At 41.5% G+C, this 18,281-nt stretch overlaps 3 protein-coding genes across 3 annotated transcripts in view; 2 read left to right on the forward strand and 1 right to left on the reverse strand.

Moving 5' to 3' along the window:
• Positions 1 to 1,195, forward strand: part of cetp (cholesteryl ester transfer protein, plasma) — a gene marked incomplete at both ends in the record, with an annotated part of 4,968 nt that extends 3,773 nt beyond the window's left edge. Inside the window, 6 exons of the mRNA XM_079742842.1 lie at positions 1 to 6; positions 387 to 454; positions 578 to 617; positions 752 to 824; positions 913 to 998; positions 1,118 to 1,195. The exon at positions 1 to 6 is cut by the window's left edge and continues 147 nt beyond it. Of these exons, the coding sequence (XP_079598968.1) occupies positions 1 to 6; positions 387 to 454; positions 578 to 617; positions 752 to 824; positions 913 to 998; positions 1,118 to 1,195 (351 nt within the window). The remainder of the gene's footprint in view (positions 7 to 386; positions 455 to 577; positions 618 to 751; positions 825 to 912; positions 999 to 1,117) is intronic.
• A 466-nt stretch (positions 1,196 to 1,661) lies between these two features.
• Positions 1,662 to 2,338, reverse strand: anapc13 (anaphase promoting complex subunit 13). Its single transcript, XM_079744107.1, has 2 exons — positions 2,124 to 2,338; positions 1,662 to 1,915 (listed from the first exon to the last, which is right to left on the reverse strand). The coding sequence occupies exons 1-2, from the start codon at positions 2,220 to 2,222 to the stop codon at positions 1,790 to 1,792; spliced, it is 225 nt and encodes a 74-aa protein (XP_079600233.1). The 5' UTR covers positions 2,223 to 2,338; the 3' UTR covers positions 1,662 to 1,789.
• Positions 2,339 to 4,137: 1,799 nt separating this feature from the next.
• On the forward strand, positions 4,138 to 18,256 carry rspry1 (ring finger and SPRY domain containing 1). Its single transcript, XM_079743239.1, has 15 exons — positions 4,138 to 4,460; positions 5,033 to 5,660; positions 6,509 to 6,561; positions 8,825 to 8,937; positions 9,126 to 9,252; positions 10,396 to 10,454; positions 11,202 to 11,268; positions 11,642 to 11,773; positions 11,979 to 12,094; positions 12,597 to 12,740; positions 13,063 to 13,174; positions 13,816 to 13,918; positions 14,813 to 14,965; positions 15,191 to 15,295; positions 15,635 to 18,256. Exons 2-15 carry the CDS (start codon positions 5,263 to 5,265, stop codon positions 15,729 to 15,731), a joined length of 1,779 nt encoding a protein of 592 aa, XP_079599365.1. The 5' UTR covers positions 4,138 to 4,460; positions 5,033 to 5,262; the 3' UTR covers positions 15,732 to 18,256.
• Positions 18,257 to 18,281: the final 25 nt, after the last annotated feature.

Consider the following 18,281-nt stretch of genomic DNA (forward strand, 5'->3'; position numbering starts at 1 on the left):
CAAATGGTGAAGGCACCTCAAGGGGATTTAAGGATGCACCAGGCTCATAATATGTATCCCTAACAACTGTCTGATGCTCTTTCGCATAGATCCATGTTGGATAGCTCCGAGGGGAATGTAAATATTACACATGATTTAACCCCATACGAATGGCCTCAATCTAGGATATTAGAACAAATAATTGGAAAGGATCAGCCCGGGACATCAGCCAATATGCATGTTCTTTTGCTAATCAATAAACACACAATGTTAATGCCATTTGCTGTGGGAAAAGTGTTACTGGTGCATTACTAATAAAAAAAAACATTATAGTAATCAATTTGGATTCTGTTTTGGAGGAGACGAAGAATCATTGTGTATGTAAACTTTTTCTCTGTTTGATTAAGGGGGTCGAAGTGGTGGTCACCGCTTCATACTCTGAAAAAAAGCTGTTTCTACATGGTAACGCCTCTGAGTAAGACCACTCCCCAAGGCTTTTATCTACTTAAATACCTGTAAAATCACATTTTGTAGCATTGTTTTCGTTCCTTGTGTTTGCCCTTGTGTAAGTTCTTCGTTGATGTCTTGTTTCCTTTAGAATCACTATACTGAAGTCAGAGCTTCAACAGAACCAACAGGTACACAATGCTTCATTGTTTCTTTGTTTTGTTTGGGTGTTTTTAATGCGATTTTCCTTGGTTATTCAACACGATACCCACTTGATTGTTTTGTTACTGTTTCCTTTTTATGAAACCAAACCCTTCCTGTCTAGCTGCTAGATGCAGTGCAGCAAGAGTACTTAAGAGAGGCTGTGGAGAAGATTGGCATCCCAAAGATCTTGTCTGGTAAGATCCTGAGCCTTTTTTTTTTATATGACCAAACTCTATAGTTTGTTGATGTTGGTACTGTTTTCGTCTGTGTTGTGTGCTCTAGTTCTGGAGCCTGAGCTGACAAGGCTGTTGGACAAGCAGGGAGCCAACCTGTTTGATATTGTGAACCCTGAAGTGATTCCTCAGAACGTGAGTTGGAAATTATTCAAAAACAGTTATTTGAACTTTGAACTTAAAAATAAAAAAATATTCATACTGTTCAAATATTGTCATTAATAACACCTCTTCTCCCCTTCTTTGTGTGCTAGGGATTTGTGTTGATCCAGATGGACTTTGGTTTCCCGCAACATCTCCTGGTTGAATTCCTCCAGAAAACTCTAGGATAACAACTCTGTAGTTCATTTTAATAAATTGATTTGCAGTAATGGAAATTCTTTATCATGACTGTTTAATAATAATAATAAATATTATTATTAATTACTTTAAGGCTATGAATCTAAATAAATATATTGTTGTACTAAACTAAGTGCAGGGTTGATTGAATCCCACCCAATCAGCCTGTCTTAATAAAAATCACTTACTTTAAGCCCTCCCCTTATTTTTTGCTTTGCTTATGTTCTCAATCCAATGTGACATTGTGTAATATACATTATACATATTTGGCTGGAGTACAAACTAGGAAATTAGTATAGTTTTCTGATAAAGATTGCGTTTAGACACATGCATTCTGACTTTATTTTTAACAATGTATAACACTTCTGTTCTATCATTCAAATCAGTACATTCTATAGTGCCCATTTAGTTTTTTTGATATGATTGAAAAAGAGGTCGGGCTATGTGGTGTGTTGACATTTGATTTATTTATTGTGCTTTCAAGGATACAATACATGACTTATTGACATTTCTGCTAACCCTGTGTAAAGAGCATGTCTGTTGGTGGCATGCTATAGCGACAAGACAAGAAGTGACACATAGTCCGTTTACGTTCCAGTGTTGTGGGTGTTTTCATGTAGGCTTTGAAGGGCCAGGTCCGTCCATTTCATCTCTTGTTCTTTTACAGACTCTGTTGATCCGCCATTATCCTGTTCAGCCTCGGGCAGTTCACTCTGTTGCGGAACAAGGACGACCAGAAATATGACTTAAACAGAAATAAAGCCCTGATGCATGCTGTTCATTCCTACTTCCTTGTAATTTCAGCATTATCCTATTAATTAATACACGAAGGCCTACCAAATAGTCTTACTCAACAGCATAACAAGCACATTGGTTAGTAATGTTAAGTTTGCATTAGAAATCATTTCAATAAATAACTACCAGAGGGATAGTGACATCTTCGTACGGCAGTCGGTCTTCTCTCCAAGCATCATCGGTGAGGTCCAGGACCCTTCCATCTCGTTGAAATTCACTGTCCATCTTCTAAAGTTTGCTACTTATTTCATTACAATGTGACTTTATACATTAATTATATCAAGGTTTTTATAGTGTGGTTGTCAGAGAAAGGTAGATCAGCTGGAGTTGCCCGTCACTTATTTCAACCAAAAGTCGCGGTATCCAGTCGCGGTAAATGTGCGTCATAGGAACCCGCCTTCATGTGCTCTGATACTTGCCGACCAATAGTAGCCAACGTTGTAGGAACTCTGGTTTGGTAGAACGCTGGTTGCCTAGTAACTGACTCATAGTAACTAGGGACTGGTTGCTAGTGTCAGAGTTTATGTAAACACCAGCCTGACGTTGCGGTTGGAATCGAAGGTAATGAATATGTACGCAGAAAGCTTTACAGCAGTATGTTAAAACGTTAAGCCAGCAGCATTCATTTTATTGAGTTATTCAGTCAATCATTGGGAAGAACTATATAGTCTTAAAACATATTTAGTTGCTGACTTGACGAGAGATGTGTTTGGTGCTATAGGCAGTGAACGCTACGTCACATATGTTTGAGGCTAAAGGCGCTGTCAAAAATAATATTGTATTAAGTTTAATTCATGCTTTTTTTCTTAATTGAATAGACACTGCCAGGAATGTCATCTGTGGAAGACCACCAGGGAGACAGTGACCAAGCACCAGCATGCTTCAATGCAGGAAATCCCGTTTTTTCGTGCATGATTTCGGCGAATACCAAAACGTCGCCGGCGAGGCAAGGCTTCAGTCCCTGGTTCAAGACCACCTCTAGCGAGTACGGGGCGCTGCGGCCGACCGCTGAGAGCTCTCCGTGCACCTACCATCCTCTGACACAGACCTTCTCCAGAGACCTTGGGAAATGCGGCATGTATCGTGACAACTGCTTCAACACCTCTCTGGACAGAAGCCGGGTACATGATTGACCTAAGTTGTAGCACAAATTATGCATTCTATGACTAGTTTGAAAACTATTAACAGATACAGAATGCATTATCTTGTAATTCGTTTTTGCCGTGTTGAAAACTATACCCTTAACCACCACCGGGCTATACATCTAATATTTTGAGCTGTTTCTGCTTACCAAGATTTATAAGATTTTTTTCATCTACTGTATATCAGCCTATGACGTTTCATCAGCAGATTTGCTTAGTATTTGTTTGGGTCTATTCCTATAGCACTGCCACCTATTGCAGGCATTAGGTATACAGTCTTGGTGTAATCTCATCAAGTTATGATTCTGCCAAACTGTATGGAACAACATAGCTATCAATAAACATGTCTGAATACCTCAGGTTTCATTAGTTCCAAATTACTGCCATTTCCTTTTTCTAAATCTCAACTCAATGTGTTTTTAATCTATTCATAACTAACTACATCATCGTACAATCACTGGAACCTCAGGGATGATATAGTTTAGGGAAACTTTATATATGTAGGTTAGAACTACAAAACATATCCACAAATATTTAATTAGATCTAGTTTTTTTTAATTGCTTGGTGAAAAAGGATTTCAAGGTATCTCCTTCTAGAGTCAAAGTCTGACTGATGTAATTAAAATAAAACACAAATAAAGCTTGCAAAAAGACTTTGGCATCTGAATATCAGAAATGTACCGACCCATGAATAATGACATTAATGATATGCAAAGTAGGCCTTGAATAACTACCATTTTATTTATCAACATAATAAAGGTTGAAACTGACAAATAAAATGTTACAGTTACAGTAAACACATTTAAAAAAATACAATCTCATTTGCCCTACAAGTACAAATTGCCAACTCATGTGATTGTGGTCAGGTCCACCACAAAGCCTCGATGCAACAGTTGTGGTACTGACTCGTTTGTATGGTATTTGTTTGGAGAACAGTAACGTTACACCCCTAGTCGTCAGCCGCCCAGCCTCCGCATCCACATCCTACTGGAGCTAAAGCTACGGAACTTAGCTTGCGCCGCTAGCCTTATAGTGTGTGTTTGTGTATACGAAACGCTTGCTACCGTCAAATGAAATTATTATTGTGTATTCATATCGAAGCGTACATAGTCACAAATATTTGAACTGTACGAAATTACAAAAATGATGACTGTATAGTCCGTTGTTAAATCGTTACGCGTAGAAAATTGCTACCAATCCTAGCTAACTTGTATAGCTTGCTAACATCATAACCAAGAGTCTGCTGAACCCTACATTATACCCTGTGGGCTACTTTAAGCTACACCTCTTGGTGGATTCCGTTTGGACACGAATATCTCAAGTAAGTAATGGTCTTAGGCAAATATGTTGGTTGCATTATTTGTGTTAACGTAATAATAAGCCTGGGTGTAAGGTGGGACTGACATTTGATTTCTGCTTACACGCCTCTTTCACTTTACAAGCTTTTTGGGTGGCTAAATAGCTTACCATCTAAATAACTTAGCGTTTTTCTAATCATACTTGCTGCAATCATTATACCGTAGCGTCGTTCATGTTATGTTATTAGCCATGGAAGAGATCTGACTGTCCTCGACAAAAAATAAGTATAGTTAGTATTCTACATTAATGATGGAAGTGTCAATAGTAATGTGATTAATGCTTTACCTCATTCCATATGATATTCAGTATTAGGTACAGCTTTCCCAGTACTGTGACAGGATGAAAAAAGCAAGACTCACTTAGGAGGTCTTTAAAAGATCAAATATGTGAACACGATGAGTTGGCTATATTGTTATAGGGTCTTACCGTTGTCCACACAGTTAAGTGCGGACAACGCAGAACTCAAACTATGAGCGAAATGAAGGTGGTATACCTTTTTGATAACATTTTCATGGTTCTCTCTGTTATTCTCAGGTGTGGGAGACAGTGGGGAAAGTTGGACCCTGTGTCGGTAACATCTATAATATCTAGAGCTCTCTCAATTGCATTCCTGCAACTTGTCACAGCCCATTTAACCAACCATAACAAGTATTGAAAGGAGCAAAGAATTTGGCTTCCCCGCTAGGCCACGCTATGATCAGCGCCACTGATCCCACCTGGTCGATTGGGACAAGACTCCCACACAACCATGCGCTCCAAATGATATGATAGTAGCAGCTTGGATCACTTTCTGTGCCTGCAGGAGCCTTGTGCAGGTTCTGCTCTTCCTTTCCTCCTCCAAGCCCCCTCGTTCATTCTGGGAGACCCTCGCCAGGGCCGTCTCCGGCACAGTAACTATGGGTAACAGCTGTGTGTGCCGAGAGGACAGTGACTTGGAAGACCACTACCACGGCTCATCGAGGGCCGTCCGAGGGCAGGCCCGCCGGGTGGATCAGGGAACGGGAGCCCCCGTAGACACTAGCGAGACTAGAAGCAGCCGGCCGAGAGACCCGGTGAGACCCCCGCGCCGCGGGCGGGGACCCCATGAGCCAAGACGGAAGAAACAGAATGTAGACGGGCTGGTGCTGGATACACTCTCTGTCATCAGGACTCTTGTGGACAAGTAAGTCCAGAACGAGTATCATAACAGCTGTCACAATCTCCAGTCGTTTTGTCTTGCAGCTCATAATCCCTGTAGTATTCCCCTTTCAGATTCTGACCCAAGCGACTTTTCCTCATGGGCTGTTTAAGTGCATTAGGTTTGATGATGCGGCTTAAAGTGGCTATTTCCTAGAAATGTGAATTTTGATCTTGCACGGAAAGTGGATGTTGAACAGATACAGATTAATTTATTGATCCCGAAGGAAATAATTTGTTAACTGTTGCTTATCACAAGTCAGAGACTTCAAAGTTAATATAATATAACACAACTAGCAAAATAAACATAAAATACTTAAGGTGTTTTTAATATATCATCAGCCAATTGATAAATGTGTGAACGTAATGTTACTTGTCCACAGTAACATTAAATACTTTTTGTTGTCCTAGCTGATGAAAGTGTTGGATGTTTACGGTTTATTCTTTGTCCAAGCATCGTCATCGTTATTTGTATTGTATTATTGAATTGCCTGAACTTGTTTGGACAGTTGAAGTATCAATTAGGCTACGTAATGATTCTAGGAAAGCACCTAAATAGGAATATGCTATAAGTGGTTATACTTCTCAGATTACATGGGTTCTGATGGCTCACAACAATAATGGTATCATCTAGTCGAAAAAGCCCCTTAAAAGTCTCCCTCACAAAGAACATATTATAATTGAGTAATATATATATATATATATGACAATTATAAAATGCTTATAACATGCCACAAACTATGAATGGCTAAAATGCTGCCATGAATGTTACTGTATGTGAGTGCAATACAAAGCCCATATTATCCTAATAGTCTCTTGTGTCTTGTTTTGTAGTGAACAAGAGCCCCCCTACTCCATGATCACCTTGCATGAGATGGCAGAAACAGGTGAGAAAGATGTTTGTTGGCATACAATGATAGACCTGTCAATTCATTTACTACCCGGGAATTGTGAAACTCTGGGAAGTGAGTGTTTGGATTGTGATATGTTAAAGGAACCTGTGGTGCAATGTGACGGGCAGCAGCGTGTCTGTGTTTGTATCCCATAGATATGATGCATGTGAACACAAGCAGTACTGTGGGATACTGGGAGTTGTTATTCAAAAGATATTCACGCTCTGAATAACAGCGATGTGATCACCGTTCAGGCAGCAGTGCTCCTCCCTATAAATTCATAATTTTCTCATCATTTCTACGATAAAATTACTGAGTAGATTTACCTTTACTAAATAATAGCCTAACTAATATGCAATTAAACCGGAGACATCTCGCTTTCAATTAGTCCCCAATGGATTAAAAGTGATACAGTTCTGTTTAGTAGTGGATCCCGCTAGCTCTACAACAATTAAAAGAAGGAAGAACTGCATGGCATGAATAAGGCTGTTTATAATACCGTGATTCATTTGCTCTGCAGATAAGATCTGGCTCCCCTCCCCATACAAAACATTTCTTCCCGGTACGAGATAGAGTGACCAACCACAACCATTAATCTAATATGATGCAGGATAATTACGATGACCGTGCCGTAGAGGCATTTTCAACAACAACAAAGATTGCTGTTGCTGATGAAGGACAGTCTGTTGAATCTGCTATCAAAACTGTTCTAAACAAACTGGTCGGTAGAGTAACACTAAGAGAATAACAAACGACTACACTAGTTGCTTTTATTGAGAAGAAGGTGTTTTTGTCGCTCAATGCAGCGGCACCTGCTTTGCTGCTATGATGGGTTGTAGGCCTATCCCGTTGAATCCAGAGGCATTTTTGTCTGCGCCGATTGGGGACGCCGCTTGGAAATCGGAATTGATCAGAGAGGTTCCATTCTGGCGATGCCGAGCAAGCATCCCTCATACTGCACGTGAACTTGGGATTGATTCTTTTAATGTATATGGCCAGCCGTCTTCTCTGCAGGGAAAAGCCAACAACAAACCTTCCTCCTGCGAATGATTGTCTTGATTCAGAGTGTGCAGAGAAGAGGGGCGGTTCACAGATGGTGCGCTGGGGAGAGGGGGAGAGAGGTAGCGAATCAATGTGTTCCGCACAGCTCTACAATGAAATAAGAGTATGAAAAAAAAAAAAGTATGGGAACCATCATTGATCGTTGTTGGCGCTGTCTCTGGCCGATACAAACATTAAATAGAAAAGGACCCATCCAAGTTAAGTCTGTATTGTGCAATACATTAAAACACTGCATTCACTTGGTTGCTGGCATGAGCCACATTGTAGTAAGCTAGATCGCTATCGGTCTATCTTCTCAATAAAGGTCTCTACTGGATAACAGATTTTAAGTGTTTCCCCGGAAGTTAAATAGCATATTATACCTTTTTGTGTAGAAATATTGACGAAACAAGTGCTTCTGCGACTCCTTTGCAGGAGTGTGTGTGTGTGTGTGTGTGTGTGTGTGTGTGTGTGTGTGTGTGTGTGTGTGTGTGTGTGTGTATAGAGATAGATAGATAGATAGATAGATAGATATATAGCGGAGATCTCGTCTTTCGTTCTCTGGGTTACATCAATGTAATTCAGAGCATGAATATCTGTTGAATATCTTTGTAGATCTTTCCAGCTTAACAAAAAAACGACAGCATTGTCAACTCCCCCCCCCATCAGCTACATCCACAAGTAGAATCTAATTCTGTCGAACAAGTCATTTCTATGGTAATGTTATAAAATTACAACAATGTTCAACATGCTCATGTTTTTTTTGTATGATTGTTTTGACCATGCATAACCTTGCTTGTCTAATCCACAAATCATAATATATAGCTGTGGGTAGTCATCTAATGGTGGGCGAGCGTGTTAACCTCATTTGACGTAAGGTGAATAAATTAACTTGACTGTGAACATGATTTTTGCGTAATTCACTTTGAATCGATTTTCAACGGCCATGGTAGTGAAAACAACAACTCCTATGTTCCCACCTTGCTCCACTGCATCATCAAACTACATCCTTTGTTAGTGTTTGATTAAGAGAACCCTAGCGGCAAAAATTACCAAAGACTAGAATAGATATACTATTATTCAATTGTTATGTGTTTGTGGTTATTCTCTAGGAGAATATCTTTTTCTAGTTGAATGTGTGCGCCTCTGTATGAATTACGCTTTAGACGTCTCCCGACTCATTTCTGACCCATCAAATGTAATTATGTCTCTCCAGACGACGGCTGGCTGGAGGTTGTGCAGTCTCTAATCCGAGTGATTCCATTGGACGATCCCCTGGGTCCTGCTGTGATCACCCTCCTGCTCGATGAGTGCCCCTTACCCACCAAGGTGTGTGCCTGCCGCACCTTTTGTAGAGATAGTAATGAAGGATTAAAGAGTGATACAAAAAGGTGTCCAGATGATCCATGGGGCAGACAAACGTGTCTGCCCCATGGATCATGGGGCAGACATGGCACAGAATGTGTGTTTCTGTGCCGTAGACGACCTCGGGTTCTTAATGTGGTCTCTGTTTGTAGGATGCTCTCCAGAAGCTGTCAGACATGTTGAGTCTGAGCTCAACTGTGGCGCGTCAGGATGCTCTTAGCCCGGCGAAACACAGGAACACCACCGCTGTCCTGGGCTGCCTTGCAGAGAAACTGGCTGGTACGACACGCACACATACGCACACACGTACATTTCCTCAGGCACTCACAGGCACATGACCAGACACACAAACACCACATGAGCACATGACCACACACGCATACTAACACATGACTGGACACACTTGACATTCCCTTGACCTCACAGCTCCTCCAAGTGGTGCGTGGTGTTTACAGCACACCAACGTGGACAGGCAGGCACATGCAAAGCATGCCAAGCTCCAGATCGGGGGAATTAGCTGACTTTGTGGGATTTGGCTTGATTTCTCTAGATGATGACAGAGCCTGGAGTACTTTCAGATGCAATGGTCAAGTTCGCTACAAGATAATATTACAGTCGTCTTACTGAAATAGATTCTCAAGAAGCCCTCTGCTGGCCACAGTGTAGCTCCACGTCTCTAAGGCTGCAGTACTCTGTCATGCACTTGTTTGCTATATATATTCACATATAGCTGGACAAATAGGTCAAATGTGGACTGCTACTTATTTCATCTTTAGAGTTTTGTCTACACAATAGTTAAAATAATATTATTGTGCATCAACAAGGGGAGCGGACTGGGTTAGAGTTTGCTCTCTGACAGTAGCTTCCATTGAATTGCAGAGTTACTGTTGCCTAGCTCCTGTTCCTGTAAGGTGAACACACTTTTGAGTACGTTCCAAAGATTTCTAATGTGTTCCGAATAGTCTCTTATTAAAGGGGAGATATCATGCTTAATGCAACATGATAGAAATCAGTCAGTTTTTGAAAGGCGCTGAAATTGGTTTTGCATAAATTTACAGTGTGAGAATAATAAGTGGTATGTCTTACATACAGGCATGTACCCATATTCTGGTAGTACCCCCAAATATAATTATTAACCCTAAAAAAACATGATATGGGATCTTTAAAAACTAGTTGAGCGGCGTTGAGATTATAAGGCTACCTGTGATGCGCCGCTGACAAGTAACCCGACTTGTAGACGACCCAGCCAGAAGAAGCTGATCATATAATTGCGCCAGCAGTGCATCACAAGTGGCCTTATAAGCACAGCACCAGAAATAATATAGAATTCTCTGTTTAGAATAGTAATGCGTTTGAAATGGTGGCTTGATGTTTGACGGACCAACCCTTTCTATAAGAATGTCATGTTATTCCTTCTCTTAGGACCCGCTAGTATCGGACTACTGAGCCCTGGAACTCTGGAATATCTTCTGGAGAGCCTGGTGAGCATGTTTACCACTCAATCCCTTTTACATTAACCTTGATTGGTTGAGACCCTATGGATTAAGATAGACCGTTTACACATTGTTGCCTCATTTCCACAGTCATCGTTAATATTCACCTATCAAAAAAGGTAGATATTTTATAAATGATGACTGCATTAGTGTATTAGTATTAGCCTAGTGTAGAAAATGAAAAGGTGATTCAAACAACCTCTACAAGTGAAGAAATTGTACCTTTTTTCCTCTGCCCCTCAAATAAGTCCTTCAAAAACAAAACACTGTTAGAAGAAGCTGCATCTCCAGGTTAACCAGATATGTTAAGTCAGAATTCAGGGAATGCCAGAATTTTAGTACTACAATAAGACTACTCTCAGTTCAGTTACCATGGCGACTCAGGCTGTGAGCCTCACCCAGAGAAAACCTTTTGTTAGTTTGTTCAATGGTTTAGGTAATTGCAACAAGCAACAAGCAATTATATGGTTACATAAAACTGTTGTATTCCATGCATTTTTTTGTGTGATTTGTCTAAATTGAAGGAAAGGCAATTTATATGTACACACTTAATACATTTATTTATTATTAGTTTCACTATTAATGAGTGATTTAAGCATTGTAGGCACTCGCAACTTCTACATTCCGCATGACATGGCACTCTCAATTCCTATATTCGGTATGACAACTTCCATATTTTAGCAAAACCACTAGCCTTTTTTTCCCTTCACTCTTGCCTTCTGTTTGGTTTTCCAGAGCTCGGAGGCCCACCCTACAGTCATGCTGTTTGCTCTCATTGCTTTGGAGAAGTTCTCCCAGACCAGTAAGTTCAAACACTATAACCTTTGCTTGACACTGTGTACTGCCGTATGTGACGTTGATGGGCCTTTTCTTTTTGTGCTGGTTTCACTCGGTTTCATATACAATTTCAAGTCAGCACCTGACTTAAGAGAGCACCACTCTTTTCCGACACCATTGCCACTTCACTATCCTGCCCCTTTGTTGATTAGCACATGCTATGAGTGTGAAAGTACAGGGTTAGTGAAATGGTGGGTAATTCTGTCTTTGATGTTTGATGGCCTGGGGTGACGTTTTGTTACAAATACCAAAGTCTATTATGTACTAGGGAACATACATCAATTCCAATTCGTACACAGAATATCACAGATCTCCATGTGTTCTCCTCCTGTGTCCAGGTGAAAACAAGCTGACCGTGTGTGATTCGTGTATCAGTGATCGTCTCGCTGTTCTGGAGTTGTGGGCGGAGCAGTCTGATTACCTGAAGAGACAGGTTGGATTCTGCTCCCAGTGGAGTCTGGACAACCTCTGTGAGTAACCCTTCTTGATGGAATGTAGGTCCTTTTTTAGAGTGTTTTGATTAAAATGTGTATTTTGTACAGTACAAATAAAAGTATTAAATGTAACGAAAAAAATAGATGTTTTAACGATTTGTTTAATTTGTTTTCCACGAGTTGGCCGTAATGCCCCAAACATTTTGACTAGAAATTGACTTGTGCCTCTCTCTCCAACCAGTCCTGAAGGACAGTCGTCAGTTCACCTACGAGAAGGTCAACCTTACGCACATCAACGCTATGCTGAACAGCAACGATGTCAGCGAGTACCTGAAGATCTCCCCTACAGGCCTGGAGGTGGGCCTTTGCGTTCCGCAGTCTGCTGTGTTGTACTCATTTATGGAGCTCTTTATTCAATCAAACATTCATTGTTTGCTTGTGCATACTGATGGTGATGCAATTTAATGAATTATAATGTAAAAAATGTTTTGCTACCTGACATGTAGAGTAAATGTGTAGCAGTCTGGCATAGCAACCAGATATGTGGGTGGACTTTTATTACCCATAATACGGTGAGTGCCCTTGAATAAATAGTTGAATGACAAGGCCATGGATGGCCGTTCTGGCAAAATGGGAACCAGAACAGCAGTAAAAGTCTTCTTAGAGGACACTATCCAAGCTAAAACTATCAAAATGAAAACGGCCTAATACGATTGAGGGTACCAATAATGGGGTCATAATTAGATTTATTCTCTCTGCTTTTTCTGGTTTCTAAAATCAGCCTAAATGGATTTTGTTCTCTCTTCATCCTCCTCCTCCAATCGCACACTCCCTCCTTCCACCCCCCTCCGCCTTGCAGGCGCGGTGCGACGCGGCGTCCTTCGAGAGCGTGCGCTGCACGTTCTGCGTGGACTCTGGCGTGTGGTACTACGAGGTGACGGTCATCACCTCCGGGGTGATGCAGATCGGCTGGGCCACCAAGGACAGCAAGTTCCTCAACCACGTATGCTTAAGACATTCATCCATTTGCTTCACGCCTCGGCTGTCCGATAGGATCGCTCATCATTGCCCTCCGTGGCATTTGTAAAGTCTTAATAAAAATTAGGTACACTTACAGATCATTCCTAAACCTTGTTTTATTAGAAGCTAGTATTATAGACATATTTTAGCATGGTATTTGTGTGATTTATAACAATCCATCATTGCCACCCGTGAGAACTTTTTGAAGCACCTTTCGATTACATATTATTTATCGACTAGGAGTCGGTTTCGTGTTGTTTTTCTTGTATAAGAAATGTTGTTCTATGGTGTCTTTTGTCCTACAGGAGGGTTACGGGATAGGAGATGATGAGTACTCGTGTGCATACGATGGCTGCAGGCAGCTGATCTGGTACAACGCCCGCAGTAAAGCCCACTCTCACCCCTGCTGGAAGGAAGGTATAAAGTCATTAAATTACCATATCTGTCAAATCTAATTCTGGGTTCTACTTTCCCTCCAATTACCTCTTAAAGGAGAACCAAACCCTAACACCACTCATAGATTTGTTTGCATCAGATGACTACCCCTATAGGTTAACGCATGCTGTTGCATGGATTTGATTGGATGATATCTGCTGATATCTGTGACCTGCTGATTTAGCGCTGATGTGATACACCTACCCTCCGCTTACTAAAGCTGAACAAGCCCTAGCCCAGAATGAGAAAAGCCTGAAAGCATTTTTACACAGGGGGCAGAGGGTTTCACTTTCCTTTTAACAATTGAAGATCCTGCCACAAACCCCCTTCTTAAAATGTACCCCCAAAACCTTGTTAACTCAATGCCAACCGTCTTCTCGTGGGATATTATAAACCAAGATCCTAGCTATCCCAGTTATCTGAAGTGTCTTTCACGCAGCCACCATTCGTTAGCTTTCGACCCAATCAGCTTAAATTTCCTCCGCTAAAACAATTATCTGCAGTTCACTCACAGCCCATGGCGTTGCCCTCTGGGTGCGACAGTAACGTGTATTTGGAGTCCAAGCCCGCTCCATGCTTGTTTTTGATCCTTTGGGTTTCTTTTCCTCTTTTCTTGTTCTCAGGTGATGCTGTTGGGTTCCTGTTGGACCTCAGCAAGAAGCAGATGATCTTTTCCTTGAATGGTCACCAGCTGCCCCCAGAAAAACAAGTCTTCTCCTCAGCCACGTATGCACACGCACGCACGCACGCACACACACTCTGCAGCGGTGTTCATTGAACGTGCTCCTATATTTGCTGAACAGTGAACTGAAGGTACCCGTTTGAAGCTACTGAACATGTACGTGAGAGTCGTCGCTTCCGCACTGTACACCGGCACCCGAGTATTTACTGTAACCGGCATGCAGCTTCTGAAAACAATAACAACAACGTAGCTACCGCTAAAGCCAAAAGCGCACATGAACATTTGAAAGAGTTTTATGATCAAACAAATAGAGATTTGAATGTGCCCTCCGGGTCTGAGGAAACAAGGCTGAACGTCAGCCACATTAGCAACGAATTTAAAAAGACGTTTGGAATAGAAGAATCCGACCAGTCTAGGGGGATACATACCCCATTTTGATGTTCTATGCCACTGACTTTTCTTTTGCTGTTTTTTTTTTTGTTTATTCTACATTTCCAATTTCACATTAATATAGGGAGCAAAATTAGCCTGGTCCTACCAGACTCTTGTACATCATTTGCATTTGAGCCTGGCCACTATCAATTGACAAACGTTAACTCACTTGATGGCTGGTGTCTGTTGGAGTTTAAAACTATTGGATCTGCCCAGTTCCACTCAGAGCCAGGCTAGTCCAAAATAGCTATTCAAAACATTGTAAGCTGTTGCTGCTGAAGAAAGATGTCTTGTTCTTAATTTATTTTTTCTCTAAAATAACTGATAAGAGTACAGTTTATGTACCGGATCAACAAAGAGTATCGATAAGAGTAGTAGTATCGTTCAAATCTTAATGATACCCATCACTATGTATGGGCCTGTCAAACAGATGCATACTTTCCAGAGTAAAAAACTGGAGAAAACCAGTTCTATACAGGGATCTTGATCTCCTTCCTCTTCCCCAGGTCGGGCTTCTTTGCGGCGGCCAGCTTCATGTCCTACCAGCAGTGTGAGTTCAACTTTGGGGCCAAGCCGTTCCGCCACGCGCCCCCCGTCCGGTTCAGCACCTTTAACGACTTTGCCTCCCTTTCGCCCACCGAGAAGATCATCCTGCCCCGGTAGGACCTGCCCCCCCCCCCCCCCCCCCCACACACACACACACACACACACACACACACACACACACACACACACACACACACACACACACACACACACACACACACACACACACACACACACACACACACACACACACGGCTCTTATGCAGGAGGAAGATGGGTGTGTGATGTGTGTTTAGTTTGCTCTGTCACTGAGCTGGGGTTGTGCTTGCCTCCACCAGACACCGTCGCCTGGCCCTGCTGAAGCAGGTGAGCATCCGGGACAACTGCTGTACGCTGTGCTGTGACATCATGGCCGACACAGAGCTGCGCCCCTGTGGACACGGGTACGTTGTGTGTGTGTGTGTGTGTGTGTGTGTGTGTGTGTGTGTGTGTGTGTGTGTGTGTGTGTGTGTGTGTGTCTGTGTGTGGTCTCTGTCTCTGTCTCTGTCCCATGCTGACATGCTGTTATAAGACTAGATGAAATGTTTGCCAGATGGTGGTTATTTCAGCATAAGTACAGGACAGTAACAAGAATTTAACAGAGATGCATACCTAAATAAGAATATCAAGTAATTGACCCAAAGTATAAATTCTGCTTGCATTCTGCTAAAAATCGGATTAATTCATAATGATGATATCCTATCTGCTTGGTGTCCACGGTGTCTCTCTGTCTCTCTCCCCAGTGGTATATGCATGGAGTGTGCCTTACAGTTAGAGACCTGTCCGCTGTGCCGCCAGGACATCCAGACCCGCGTCAGACTGATTGCACACGTGTCCTGACACAGCCCCTGACGCCTCACGCCAGGACACGCTCAGCCAACCCCGGGGCCCCGCACCTCCACGCCCCCCCGGGGCCTCGGCACGGGTACCCGGGGCCTCGGCACGGGTCCCCGGGTACGGCCACGCTTGAGGGGGAAGGGAATGGCACAGGTGAGGGACATCGGGTTGGGGGAGGACAGGAGAACCCGAGCAAGGGTCGTTGGGAGGGGTGGGTGCCTTGGGAGCCTTTTCTGAAACTGCCCCGGCTCACTGCTGGCGAGAGGAAGATGTCCGCAATTCACCTGCTTGATTGATCTGGAACCAGAAGAAGGAATGGGAGGAGCTTATTCAATCACATTACAAATGGCAAGATTTTTTTTTTTATACACTTGGAAGCCCCTTCTTTAAATGAATGATTATTCAAACAGCTCATAGACTACTGCTATTTACGCTGTTTTCACATCAGATTTCAAAGGGGTGTGTGTGTGTGTGTGTGTGTGTGTGTGTGTGTGTGTGTGTTTGTGTTCCATGTCATTCCTGAGAAAGGTTAAGAATGTTTAATCCATTCTCCTTCAGAAAGCCTTGCGTAATCCGTAGGTTAGTTTGGCCATCTGACTTGATCGCACTTTGTGTTGAGCCTGTGAGTGATGAAATGATACCCAAGGTGCAATACTATATTATTTCATCATCATTATATAATCATAGCACAGTCACAGGCTTTATTACTACACTATTGCAAAGAAAATGGGCTTTCACTGAAATCAAATCCATTGAAAAGGCCTCCGTACAAAACCTCTGTCATCTACATGGTATCTCCTGGAACTACAATTGGTATGAAAACACCATCCAACCAACGCAGCTCCGGCATTTCTCTGTGTCCTTTCAGCTTGTCATGGTCAGACACATATTACCTGCAGGCAGCCTGGTGAGATTAGGCAACATGTTGTAATTCATTGATAATGATTAACTGAAAAGGCCTCCAACAACAAAACCTTTGTTATCTATATGATATCTCCTGGAACTATAACTTTTTCAATGTGCGGTCTGCCATTATGTCAATTTTGCATTGCCTACAGTTTAATGGGGTCACTAATTTATTAAGAAAGTAATTTGTACAAACCCCATGTGATGTTGCTGTCCCATGTGCTTTAAATAATTGTGCAATTTGATGTTGACACCTGACTAGTTTACAGTAGGCTACAGGTAGTGGGCTATAGGCAGCCAGCGAGCTTTCAGTTGATGAGAGCAAAGAGCAGTCGGGATTCTGTGTTGTTTCTGCCATTAAGTAAGATGTTTAAGTATAGTGAATTTCAAATGATTTATTCGACTCTATTTTTCCTTCTACATACCCATGCACAATATCATCAGTCAATACATCACAAAAAAGAAGGTACTTAAAAATAAAAATATCCCCATTGTAAAAACAATAGACACTTTCACAGAGATGTCAAAGCTCATATTACTAATTTTGGGTTGTCTCCTTTTGTGTAGCAGGCTTATCTTCACTTTTGCACATGAATACCGTGCCCAGGTACCTAAACTGAGCAGAACCATGATTGGTGTTTTGAGAGACAACGGTTGTCCCAGATGACACCTCTGTGAACAGGGTTTTAACAGGACCCACTGTAGACTCGAAAGGCCTCAGTCTACATTGAGTCGTAGTGAATATAGTATAATACCATTTGATGCTACATTACTAAAAACAACCTGCATTTGCAAGCCTATGAATTGGATGACGCTCAATTCCGAAAAAAATAAGTTAATACTCTGAGAATATTTGATGTCTCTCCATTTTCTCTCGATCTTCGTCCTTTTCTTAAACTTTCTCATATTCTATCCGGCGTCCTCCCTCGTTCTCTCTCGGCGTTGTTTACTTGAAAGACCTCTGGTTTGACTGAATATCGATTGTTGATATATCTTTTTTTGATTTGCAATATGTTATATTAACACAATTATGATTGAAGAAAAATATATAACTTTGTAAAAGTGAAAAGCTTTATTGAATTGAGAGCTGTGAAAAGTTCTTAATGCTTATTTTCTTCTTCTATTTCTAATCAAATCATTTAGCTCAAACAATTGTTAATGGTTCCCAATCTTACAATATTGCATGTAATTGGTTTCTAAAGCCATTCAAACAACTAGCAGGATTTCTGTATATATGCATTTCTGAGAATGAAAAACACATGTTATTGTTTGCTCTTTGAGCACTTTGTACATCCCAGAGCACCTTGAACATGGAAGAAAAAAAAATACAATTCATCTCTGGGGCAGAAAATATTAATTCAAGACTGTAAGAAATTGTGAGTTTTACTTTAACATCTATATTGAATATTTTGGCCCTGGGTTTCCAAAGATGTGATTTATTAAAGAATTGTTGTTCCCTGGATTGTGATATTTGTAATAATTGTAAGTTCTATTTGCTGGATTGCCCTTATTTTAAGTGGAAAAATTGGCATTTCATGACATAAACCCATGAGATTTGTAATGCAATGTTATGAACTGTAATATGCTGTATTATAAATGGAAAATGAAAAGAAGTTGGCTATTTTATCGTTATCATTTTTTTTACAA

The sequence above is a fragment of the Pollachius pollachius genome, assembly GCF_949987615.1.
Source record: "Pollachius pollachius genome assembly, chromosome: 9".
NCBI lineage: Eukaryota > Metazoa > Chordata > Actinopteri > Gadiformes > Gadidae > Pollachius > Pollachius pollachius.

Bases quoted from the DNA above. Each gene is read 5' to 3' on its own strand.
- anapc13 (XM_079744107.1), bottom strand. From the start codon at position 2,222: ATGGACAGTGAATTTCAACGAGATGGAAGGGTCCTGGACCTCACCGAT. The intron at 1,916-2,123 runs GTAGTTATTTAT...GTTCCGCAACAG, and splicing joins AAGATGTCACTATCCCTCTG to AGTGAACTGCCCGAGGCTGA.
- rspry1 (XM_079743239.1), top strand. From the start codon at position 5,263: ATGATAGTAGCAGCTTGGATCACTTTCTGTGCCTGCAGGAGCCTTGTG. The intron at 11,774-11,978 runs GTGAGTAACCCT...CTCTCCAACCAG, and splicing joins GTGGAGTCTGGACAACCTCT to TCCTGAAGGACAGTCGTCAG. The intron at 14,966-15,190 runs GTAGGACCTGCC...TGCCTCCACCAG, and splicing joins GAGAAGATCATCCTGCCCCG to ACACCGTCGCCTGGCCCTGC.